General features: G+C 41.9%; 1 protein-coding gene across 1 annotated transcript in view; it reads left to right on the top strand.

Moving 5' to 3' along the window:
• Positions 1 to 11,443, top strand: part of STX12 (syntaxin 12) — a 44,039-nt gene that overhangs the window by 17,957 nt on the left and 14,639 nt on the right. The window contains exons 3-4 of the mRNA XM_008060329.1: positions 2,390 to 2,489; positions 8,568 to 8,705. Coding sequence (XP_008058520.1) covers positions 2,390 to 2,489; positions 8,568 to 8,705 — 238 coding nt within the window. The remainder of the gene's footprint in view (positions 1 to 2,389; positions 2,490 to 8,567; positions 8,706 to 11,443) is intronic.

The raw sequence follows: 11,443 nt of genomic DNA, 5'->3' as shown, positions 1-11,443 counted from the left end.
CCAGCCTTCCAAGTAGCTGGAATTACAGGCATTCGCTACCACGCCTGGCTGATTTTTTGATTTATTGTAGAGATGAGGTCTCGCTGCCCAGATGGGTCTCGAACCCGCAGGCTCAGGCAGTCCACTCACCTCAGCCTCCCAAAGGCGCGGGATTACAGGCTGAGCCACCGAGCCCGGCAGTATCATATCCTCTTCTACTCCATTTCTGCTTTTAGTTCTATTCTTCACCTTTAAATTATACTGAGCAATATTTTTTGTTTCCTTTCCTAGACATTGTGAAGTGAGAGGATGGCTGTCATTATCATGAGCTTTTTCCAGGGAGATGTGAAATATCTTTGGATGTTTTATTACTGCTTGGGATGTTCAAGCTCCTGATTGACTTCTTCTTGTTTTTGAATTCCTTGTTTTTTATCCTGGAGGCCCGTTTGTGGTGAAAAGGCATTAATGATTAGTAATATGGTATCTAAGTCTGTTCGTGCTGCTATCACAAAACACTACAAACGGGTAGTTTATAAACCACAGACATTTATTTCTCATAGTTCTAGAGGCTGGGAAGTCCAAGTTCAAGGCATTGGGAGACACAATGTATGGTGAAGGCCTACTTTTTCTTTCTTTTTTTCCTTTTTGAGTTGGAGTCTCACTCAGTCGCCCAGGCTGGAGTGCAGTGGCACACTCATGGCCACCCCAGTGTCGACCTGCTGTGCTTCATCGATCCTTCTGCCTCAGCCTTTCAAGTAGCCAGAACTACAGGCGCACGCTACCACCCTGGCTAATTTTTTTTGATTTATTGTAGAGACAAGATCTCTCCAAGTTGCCCAGGCTGGTCTCGAACCCGCGGGCTCAGGCAATCCACTTGCCTCGGCCTCCGAAAGTGCAGGGATTACAGGCTGAGCCACTGAGCCTGGCCCTGCTTTTTCGGTGCTGTCTCACTGTGTCCTCATTTGGTAGAAGAGGCAAAGCTTATTTTGGAAGCTCTTTTATGAGGGCACTAGTTCTGTTCATGGAGTCTCCATCCTCCTGACCTAATCACTTCCCAAAGGACCCCACATCCTAATACCATCACCCTGAAGGTTAGACTTTCTACGTATGAATTTGGGAGGTGGACACAAATCATAGCATATGTTTTTTCTGTCTTCTCTTAAAGGCATCGTAGAAATGACTAGAAAGCAGAGGAAACCATGAATGAAAGATGCTCTTTTTGTATTTCTCCTACTTTCAATCCCACTTAATGTGTTACATATTCTTTCCTCTTACATTTACTTCTCTCCCTACCACTTACGGTTTTTGTTTTTGGTGCCAGTGTCAGTTGCCAATCCTTATGTATGTTTTTTTGTTTGTTTGCTTTGAGTTGGGGTCTCACTCTCTCATCCAGGCAGTGGCACAATCACGGCTCACCACAGCCTTAACCTCCTAGGCTCAGGAGATTCTTCTGCATCAGCCTCTCAAGTTGCTGGAACTATAGGCATTTGCCACCATGACCAAATAATTTTTTTTTTTTTTTTTGTAGAGACAAGGTCTTACTGTATTGCCCAGGCTGATCTTGAACTCCTGGGCTCAGGCAATCCTCCCACCTTGGCCTCTCAAAGTGCTGGGATTACAGGTATGAGACACTGTGCCTGGTGGAAGCTGTGCTTTTTTTTTTTTGAGTTGGAGTCTCACTCTGTCATCCAGGCTGGAGTGCAGTGGCATGCTCACTGCCACTGCAGCCTGGAATTGATGGACTCAGGTGATCCTTCTGCCTCAGCCTTCCAAGTAGCTGGAACTACAGGCAGGTGCCACCATGCCCGGCTAATTTTTAAAAAATTTATTGTAGGATGAGGTCTTGCCAAGTTGGTCTTGAACCCATGAGCTCAGGCAGTCCTCTCACCTTGGCCTCCCAAAGGACTGGGATTATAGGTATAAGCCATCACGCCCAGCCTGGAAACTGTGCTTTTAAGGCATGTTTCATACAACCACCTGTGCTTGGCTTCTAGTCAGTGAACTGTGAGGGACACTAACCATGCAGAACTCCTGGGAAATTCAATGCAAGAGGTTTATGAGTGAGTTCAGTGTGTTAAAACTATTAGATTTAGGTGTGGGTAGCATTTGTTCCATTTTTATCAGAACCGCTGATATGCTTTTCTTTTCTCCCCAGAGAGTTAAAATTCCTGATCTGTGCTTCTTTCAGCAGGTGTCATGGAGGCAGATTCTTTCTGCTCGGTAACGTAAAGATGCCTTGAAGTGAGTCTGTCTGGGTAATATTTCTGAAGTTTTGTTGTAAACCTGGACATCTAGGGACCCATTTCTTCCTATGGCCCTGCATTATGAGGCACTCTGAGAACAAAGTGATTCTGAGTATAACAGCTTTCAAGAAGTGACAACATCCTGAATCATACCTTTTCTCTCTTAGGCAACAGTTACAACATTCCACAAATCAGCTTGCCAAGGAAACAAATGAATTGCTGAAGGAATTAGGGTCCTTGCCCCTTCCCTTATCTACTTCAGAACAGGTTGGTATTTTCCATTTTGTTTTTTTTCCATTTGTTTAGGAAAGGATTTTGTGTTAGTTGATAGGCAGTATGAGGGGAGACCCCAAAAACACTGCAATTTATTAAAAATTGTATATTTATTCTTACATGTTTAAACTTTAGTCACCTTCAAAGTACTTTCCAGAGCAACCCCTTCGGGTCCCCTTCCACTGTGGGAGCTTTTCTGTCCTCTCAATAAATCTTGCTTAAAAAAAAAAGAAAAGGCCAGGCTCGGTGGCTCAGCCTGTAATCCCAGCACTTTAGGAGGCCGAGGTGAGTGGATTGCCTGAGCCTGCAGGTTCGAGACCTGCCTGGGCAACTTGGTGAGACCTCATCTCTACAATAAATCAAAAATTAGCTGGGTGTGGTAGCGCGCACCTGTAGTTCCAGCTACTTGGAAGGCTGAGGCGGAAGGATTGCCGGAGCCCAGCAGGTCGAGGCTGCGGTGGCCGGGAACGGCCACTGCACTCCAGTCTGGGCGACAGAGTGAGACTCCAACTCAAAAACAAACAAACAAAAAAAGTCCTCTGTTTAATACAGTATACCTATCGAGATGTTTTTTCCATGCTGAAAACAGTTTTTGAACTTGTCAGTTTTGATGCCTTTTAGCACTTCTGCCATTTTGTTTCACCCCCACATCGGTAAAACATTTCCCTTTGAGGACTTTTTTCCATAAGGGGAAGCAAAAAAAAGATCAGGTGAATAGGGAGGGTGGGGCATGGGGGGTTCATGACATTTTTGGTCAAAAACTGCTGCACACTCAATGCAGTGTGGGCAGGTGAGCTTGTAAATCATGTGTTGAAAGAATCTCCAAAAAAATTCACCGAAGCCAAATGCAGCCTCTCACAACAATGCTAGCTGGTGTGCTGATGCCAATGGGTACCTAGAACACTTATCTAGCGGGGAAGCCTGTACTACATGGGACCTGCTATCCAAAAGATAATTTCAGGTTTATTTGGGGTTCCCCTTGTATATAGAACAAAAATAGTGCTAGGTAGAGCTTCTCTGAACCTCAATTTCCTTAACCATAAAGTGGGGAACATGTACCTATTGTGACAATAGAAAGAATATATGCACCAGATGTGACAAAGTGCCTGGTATTTAGTAGGTACTCAATATATGTTGGCTACTGCTCTTACTAATAATATATTATTAATGTGTTAATAAAATGGGCTTAACTGAAGAGGAATCTGTTTGCATCTCTTTGGGATTTGGTTAGCAACTTTATGTTTGTAGATTTGGTCTTAGTTTGTTTTTATCTGTTGTCTATAAATTTTTTGTTTTGTTTTGTTTTGTTTTTGAGTTGAAGTCTCACTCTGTCGCCCAGACTGCAGTGCAGTGGCCGCTCCCGGCCACCGCAGCCTCGACCTGCTGGGCTCCGGCGATCCTTCCGCCTCAGCCTTCCAAGTAGCCGGAATTACAGGCATGCGCTACCATGCCCAGCTGATTTTTTGATTTATTGTAGAGATGAGGTCTCGCTGCCCAGACGGGTCTCGAACCCGCAGGCTCAGGCAATCCACTCACCTCAGCCTCCCAAAGGTGCGGGATTACAGGCTGAGCCACCGAGCCCAGCTTATTGTCTATAAATTTTAACCAAATGTCTTTCTTTCATATTTTGTGATCATCGTCATGTCCCACCATGAGTTATTTACAGGTCTCAGGTTAAGGAAATGCTCAGTAAAAAGATTTCTCTTTTCAGTGGCTATTTACAGTAAATCCTTGAAAAACTCGCAGTTTGTTCCCTTAATATACCATGTCTTTTTTCACACATTCCTAAAGTCTGATGTGTCCTCTCCTTATTGTGGCTTGGCTTTTGCACCTGTCATTCATGGGATGCCTCAGATCTCTTCTATGAACAAAGCCTTCTCTGTCTATCTTAGCCTATTGTGAGTCTTTTTTTTTTCTTCTTTTTAAGAGTCAGGGTCTCTGTCCCCCAGGCTGCAGTGCGGTGGAATGATCATAGTTTACTGCAACCTTGAACTTCTGGGCTCAGGTGATCCTCTTGCCTTCCCCTCCTGAGTAGCTAGGACTATAGGTGCATGCTACCATGCCCAGCTAATTTAAAGAAAAAAAAATTTTTTGTCGAGACAGGGTCTTGCCATGTTGCCTAGGCTGGTCATGAATTCCTGGCCTCAAGCAGTCCTCCTGCCTCAGCCTCCCAAAGTGCTGGGATTATAGGCATGAGCCACTGCACCCAACCTTGTGATTCTGTTTTATTTTTAGGTTATATACTATTTATGGGAACACCTAACTTATGTTGCTTTTATTATTGAACTTTTAAAATGATGATGTTCTATCTCTGATGGCTCTGAAAGCAAAAAAAACCACAAAACATGTGTGTGTATATGTTCCTAGGACATGATGTCAAATTCTTACTGTGAGTCTCCTTCAAAAACTTTGAAAAGCATTAGTGTTAAACTGGCAAGCTGTTCTGTGTAGCATAAATTCAATCTGGTGTTTTTGCTCCCCCGCCCCACTTGTATAAAAGAGAGGAAGACTAGATGCTTTGTCACCCTGCCATAAAGTAGTTAACCTTTGGTTATCTATATATGGGCTGTTAGTTTTAGTTGTTACTCATGCTGACATTTCAATTATGGGCCAGTTCCTGCCTGCCATCCAGTATCTCCAAATTGCTCCCAAATCACCCCTTTCCTTTTCCCAGCTGTGCACTTAGTGAGTATATACTTGTAGATAGTTTTCATAGTAATAAAAAAGGAATCTAAGTGTCTGATGCTGAGTACTGGAAGTAGTTAAGAGTTTAATAGTAGCCTAAGCAAAATATAAAGTTAAATCTGCCACCAAAACAAAAGTCACCAAATGTCTTCCTAAACCAAATAGGAGTTATTTTTGGATTATGCATGCTATCATTCCTGTCCATTATCTTGGATCATTAAAATCTCAAAGACAATCTACAAACATACTCTCTGGTGAAATACAATTCCTTGATTCCCTTCCTCCTATTGTGCTGAGTACCCTTTTATCTTTTTACTCTTTTCTCATTTAATTAATCTTAGCCACATCATCTTTTCACTACTGCCCTGCACATCAAACCATTACTCTTACTTTCAGTTTTTTCCATACTTATGTACTGTCATCAGAGATCTAGTTAAAAATCCAGCGGCTTTTTTTGAGTTTTTTTTTTTTTTTTTTTTAAGAAGCAGGGTTTTTCTCTGTTACCCAGACTGGAGTGTAGTGGTGTACTTACAGCTCACTGTAGCCTCAAACTCCTGGGCGCAAGCCATCCTCCTGCCTCAGCCTCCAGAGTAACTAGGACTACAGGTGTGTGCCACTGTGCCTGGCTAATTCTTTTGTGAGTTTTTATTCACTTTTCTTCTCTCTTTCCTTTGATTCTCTTGCCCATCCTGTCTCTGCTGAAACATTCTTCTCTCCATGAGTCTCTTTCCTTCTGTCCCCCAACTCTAGAGATCCCTGGTTGAGACTCCGTCTTCTTCCCTGCTACTATAGCCTCCTAAAAAGGGGCATGCCCTCAGGCTCTGCCATTGATCTGTTAATTTTTTTACTTTAGAATTTCTCCCTCAGGCATCTTATCTACTTTTATAATTTCCTTTTATCTTTATGATCATGACCTTCAGATCTTCCAACCCTAGTCCCTAAGCCTCTAAGTACTTGGTCCATATCACTAAGCTTCTAAGTACTTGGTCCATATCACTATATCCTGTTCTGACATCTCCTGAATATACTACCTTCACTTAATATTTAATGTGTTTTTTACTGAGTTTCTCATGTTTAATCCAAACAAGTATTGTTAATTGACAGTACTTACCATCACAAAACAGTTTGTGCCTCTTGACCTAATAGTCTCATTGATGCAAATCTGTCTTAAGGAAAAAAAAAATTCTGAAGGAAAATAAAAGGCAACTGTATGTTGCCTCTGGAGCAAATTTCCTGGATTTAAATCCCATCTTTGCCACTTACTGTGTGGTCCTGGATAAATTGCATCTCTCTGTGCTTCAGTTTTCTGATCTGTAAAAGAGGAACTATAATAATACCTAATTGGGCCGGGCTTGATGGCTCAGCCTTAATCCCAGCACTTTGGGAGGCCGAAGCAAGAGGGTTGCCTGAGCATGCAGGCTTGAGACCAGCCCAGGAAACTTGGTGAGACCTCCTCTCTACAATAAATCAAAAGATTTGCTGGGTGTGGTAGCGCACACCTGTAGTTCTGGCTACTTGGAAGGCTGAGGTGGAAGGATCGTCAGAGCCCAGCAGGTCAACACTGGGGTGTCAGAGAATGTGCCACTACATGCCAGCCTGGGCAACAGAGTGAGACTCCAACTCAAAAAAAAAATTAGTAATAATAATAATACCTAATTGATATAGGTTGTGGTATAGATTAAATGAGTTATAATATAAAGCACTTACTACAGTACAAGGTAAGTACCATATAAAAATTAGCTGTTACGGGCTGGGCTCGGTGGCTCAGCCTGTAATCCCAGCACTTTGGGAGGCTGAGGTGAGTGGATTGCCTGAGCCCGCGAGTTCGAGACCCACCTGGGCAACTTGGCGAGACTTCATCTCTACAATAAATCAAAAATTAGCCAGGCATGGTAGCGCGCACCTGTAGTTCCAGCTACTTGGAAGGCTGAGGCGGAAGGATCGCTGGAGCCCAGCAGGTCAAGGCTGTGGTGGCCGGGAGCAGCCACTGCACTCCAGTCTGGGCGACAGAGTGAGACTCCAACTCAAAATAAATAAATAAATAAATAAAAAATTAGCTGTTACAATGGGGCTCACTTTAGCTTTATTTATATTAGTCAAAAACTTGGCTGGGCATGGTGTGGCTCATTCCTGTAATCCCAGCTCTTTGGGAGTCTGAGGCAGGAGGACTGCTTAAGCCCAAGAGTTTGAGAGTAGCCTGGGCAACATGGCAAGATTTTGTCCCTGCAAAATAAAAATAAAAAACTGGGAAGAGTATCTGGAAGAAATACTCACTCTGTCGCCCAGACTAGAATGTAGTGGCACGCTCCCAGCCACGGCAGCCTCGACCTGCTGGGGTCCGGCGATCCTTCTGCCTCAGCCTTCCTAGAAGCTGGAATTACAGGCACGCGCGACCACGCCTGGCGAGTTTTTGATTTATTGTAGAGATGAAGTCTTGCCAAGTTCCCTGAGTGGGTCTCGAACCCGCGGGCTCAGGCAATCCACTCACCTCAGCCTCCCAAAGCACTAGGATTACAGGCTGAGCCACCGAGCCCGGCCAATTTTTAAATTTTTATTGTAGAGACGAGATCTTGCCAAGTTGCCCAGGCTGGTCTTGAACCCCTGGGCTTAGGCAATCCTCTCGCCTCTGCCTCCCAAAAGTGCTGTGAACCACCTCACCTGGCCTAATTGTGTTTTTACTGATTATTCCTGCCTCTGAACTCCTGTAGTACTAACTGGATATAGCAATTATATATAATGACATTGTTACTTGTCTGTCTATATCCTTTATCTACAAATAGATGGTAAACAGTTTGAAGTCAGGAATGAGTTTTTGCTTCTTTGTTCTTAAGACAGGGCAAGTGCTCTCAATTTTTTTTTTGAGATGTAGAAGTAACAAACTTACGAAAGGTAGCTTGTAAATAAACAAAGCAGTTATCAAGGTCTCAAAAAAAAAAAAAAAGCTCCTAAAAAAAGGCCTGTAAAATAATTCTGTGGTTTTCAGGAAAGCTGTGAACTCAGTATGAAATGAATAGAATTTTATCATTTGAGCAAGAACCAATATCTTATTTGGGTCTATTCTGAGTCCAGAGGTATTTATTCTGCTTTTAGGTTCTCCAGAGAACCAAAATTCTGAATTGCAGTTTCTTCTGAGATTACTTTGCAAGGTCAATGAAACCCAGTTCCCAGGTTTGTCAGAACGAAAGAAGGAAAATTCTAACTTGGTCTGTAGACCAAGGTGGGTTTGAGCTAGCAAAGAGAAAATTTATTAACTTAAGGAAGTACATATTTCATAAAAATTTTCCTAGTTGGAAATCTTTAAGGAATATAATTTTGCTTTTAATGGGAATTAAAACCAAATGATTCTGGGTTAATATGAAATTTCAAGTTCTTGCTTAATTTCCTTAGCGCCAGCAGAGACTTCAGAAGGAACGCCTCATGAATGACTTCTCTGCAGCCTTAAACAATTTCCAGGCTGTGCAGAGAAGGGTATCTGAAAAAGAAAAGGAGAGTATTGCCAGAGCAAGAGCTGGATCTCGTCTTTCGGTAAGTTGACTCCCAAAAGAAGATCTTTGCAATTTTGGGATGTTCTTTCTTAAGTTTTTTTTCTTTTTCTCCTTGACTGTTAGTCTTTGTTTACTATTATCCCAATAATAAGCATGTATGTCAGCTGCTGTGAAAATGTCAGATTGGTATAACCTATGTAAAAAAAATACGTATGTCTGCGGTCAAGGACTAGAAAGGAATATACACAAAGATTAAAAAATATAGAAGGAAGAATTATGTGTCATTTTCTTTTTCACTTTGTTATATTGGTCTTATGTTTAAAAACTCAAAAAACAAAAAAAGAATGAATCTATTTCCTATAACAGGCTAGTTTATTTGGATTATCCCTCTCGTTTTTGAAAAGAATGATCAAATACTGGATTTAAAAACCCAACTTCTCAAAATTATCAACGAACTGTGAAAATACTAAGGTCAAATCTAAGAGAGGTAAGCAGAATACTGAAACTGCTTTGTACTGAGTATGTTTACTGGAAGGCAAACTTGAACTTCGAATTTCATGTCCTCATGGCATGAGGAAGATAAAAGTCAAACCCCAGGATAAAAGTCAAAGCACAAGGTGGAGATTATAAAAGAAGGCAGTCTTCAAATTGAACTGAACCCTAAAAGACTATATATCCTTAGAGTATAGTATAGCTAAAAGTAAGTGCTCCTTTCCTTCAGCAGATTGCAAAAATATTGCATCAGCACTGAACTGAGCAGATGATAGGATAGGAAGGAGGAAGAATCCAGACAATAGGTTGTACTACAAAGTAACCTTCAGGCAGCCATAACTTTGCAAATTTATCCTACCTGAATGATCCAGTGGTCCTGGACTGATAGAGCACCTACATGCCAGGCATAAACAAACACAGATTCTCTCTGTGGAAAGATACCTTTATCCTAGCCCTGAAAAAAAATTCAAACAAAATTTCCCTGTGTACACAAAGAGACAAATTACTCTAAACAAGAATTAGTAGAAACAACAGTGAAGTGAATGTGACTACAAAGACTTTGTGTACTAGAAGATACCTATACTTACGGTGTTTAAAGAAATACAAGAAACTGGGCACGGTGGCTCATACCTATAATTCCATCACTTTTGGGAGGCAGAGGCGAGAGAATTGCCTGAGTCCAGGGGTTTGAGACCAGCCTGGGCAACTTGGTGAGACCTTGTCAAATCAAAAAATTAGCCGGGCATGGTGGCGCACATCTGTGGTTCCAGCTACTTGGAAGGCTGAGGTGGAAGGATCATCTGAGCCTAACAGGTCGAGGCTAGTGGCCATGAATGTGCCACTTCACTCTAGCCTGGGTGACAGAGTGAGACTCTGACTCAAAAAAAAAAAAAAAAAAGAAATACAAGAAAAACTTGAAAATATCTGCAGGAAACTACAGAAAGGTAAAACATGTCAAAAGAATTTCTAAAATTGAAAGATATAATATGAAAATTAAAAACTTGATGGGTAGTTTAACTAGAAAATTGGTTAGAAGATATTATCTAGCACGTAGCAAAGGGAGTTAAGAGATTGAATATTATGGTAAAAGATGACCAGAAATGGAGAGCTCAGTGAAAAGATCTAACATAGTTTTAATTAAGATTACAGAATGAGAATAGAGCAAAGACCAAGGTGATATTTGAAGAAATAGTGACTGATAAAATTCCAAAACTGATGAAAGACACTAGTCTGCAGTTTTAAGAAGCCTAACAAATCAAGCAGGATAAACTTTCTACTCTAGATACATCAAAGAGAAACTTCATAACACTAAGACAAAGACAAAATTATAAAAAATTTTGGAGAAACAATAGGATGCCCTCAAAGATGCAGTAGTTAGACTGACAATTGATATCTCAACAGCAACGGTGGAAGCCAGTAGAGTGCTAACTTGCATGTTAATGAGGGACAGAAACTGTCCATCTAGGATTTTAAATCCAATGAAAATACGTATCCAGAATGAGTGCTAATTAAAGACATTTTCAGTCAAAAGAGAGTCTCCTGTCACCACATCTAACTAAAGAAAATTCTAAAGAATGTACTTCAGGCAGAAGGAAAGTGATCTCAGATGGAAAGTCTGGAAAACAGAAAGAAATGAAGAGGAAAGAAAGTGGTAAATATGTGAAAAGACAAGGCACAGACAGGGAAAAGATACCGCTGTATGTTTAACTGACAAAGTACCTGTATTTTGAATATATATTCTCATGAATCAGTATAAAAAAGATACAACCCAATAGAATTGTTCTCAAACTTTTTGGTCTCAGGACCCCATTACATTTTTTTTTTTTTTTGAGTGGGAGTCTCACTGTGTCACCCAGGCTGGAGTGCAGTGGCATGTTCACAGCTACTGCAGCCTTGACCTCCTGGGCTCAAGCAGTCTTTCCACCTCAGCCTTCCAAGTAGCTGGAACTACAGTTGTGTGCCACCACACCAGCTAATTTTTCTTGATTTATTGTAGAGGCATGGTCTTGCCACATTGCCCAGGCTGCTCTCCAACCCCTGGGATTACAGGCATTAGCCACTGTGCCCAGCCCCCATTACATTTTTTTTTTTTTTTTGAGTTGGAGTCTCACTCCGTCGCCCAGACTGGAGTGCAGTGGCCGCTCTCGGCCACTGCAGCCTCGACCTGATGGCCTCTGGCGATCCTTCCGCCTCAGCCTTCCAAGTAACCGGAATTACAGGCATGTGCTACCACGCCCAGCTGATTTTTTGATTTATTGTAGAGATGAGGGCTCGCTGCCCAAGCGG

This window comes from Carlito syrichta, unplaced genomic scaffold (genome assembly GCF_000164805.1).
Source record: "Carlito syrichta isolate Samal-C Ts95f unplaced genomic scaffold, Tarsius_syrichta-2.0.1 Scaffold304598, whole genome shotgun sequence".
Lineage (NCBI taxonomy): Eukaryota > Metazoa > Chordata > Mammalia > Primates > Tarsiidae > Carlito > Carlito syrichta.
Note: the sequence above shows the minus strand (reverse complement) of the source record. Positions and strands in the feature narration are given on the sequence as shown.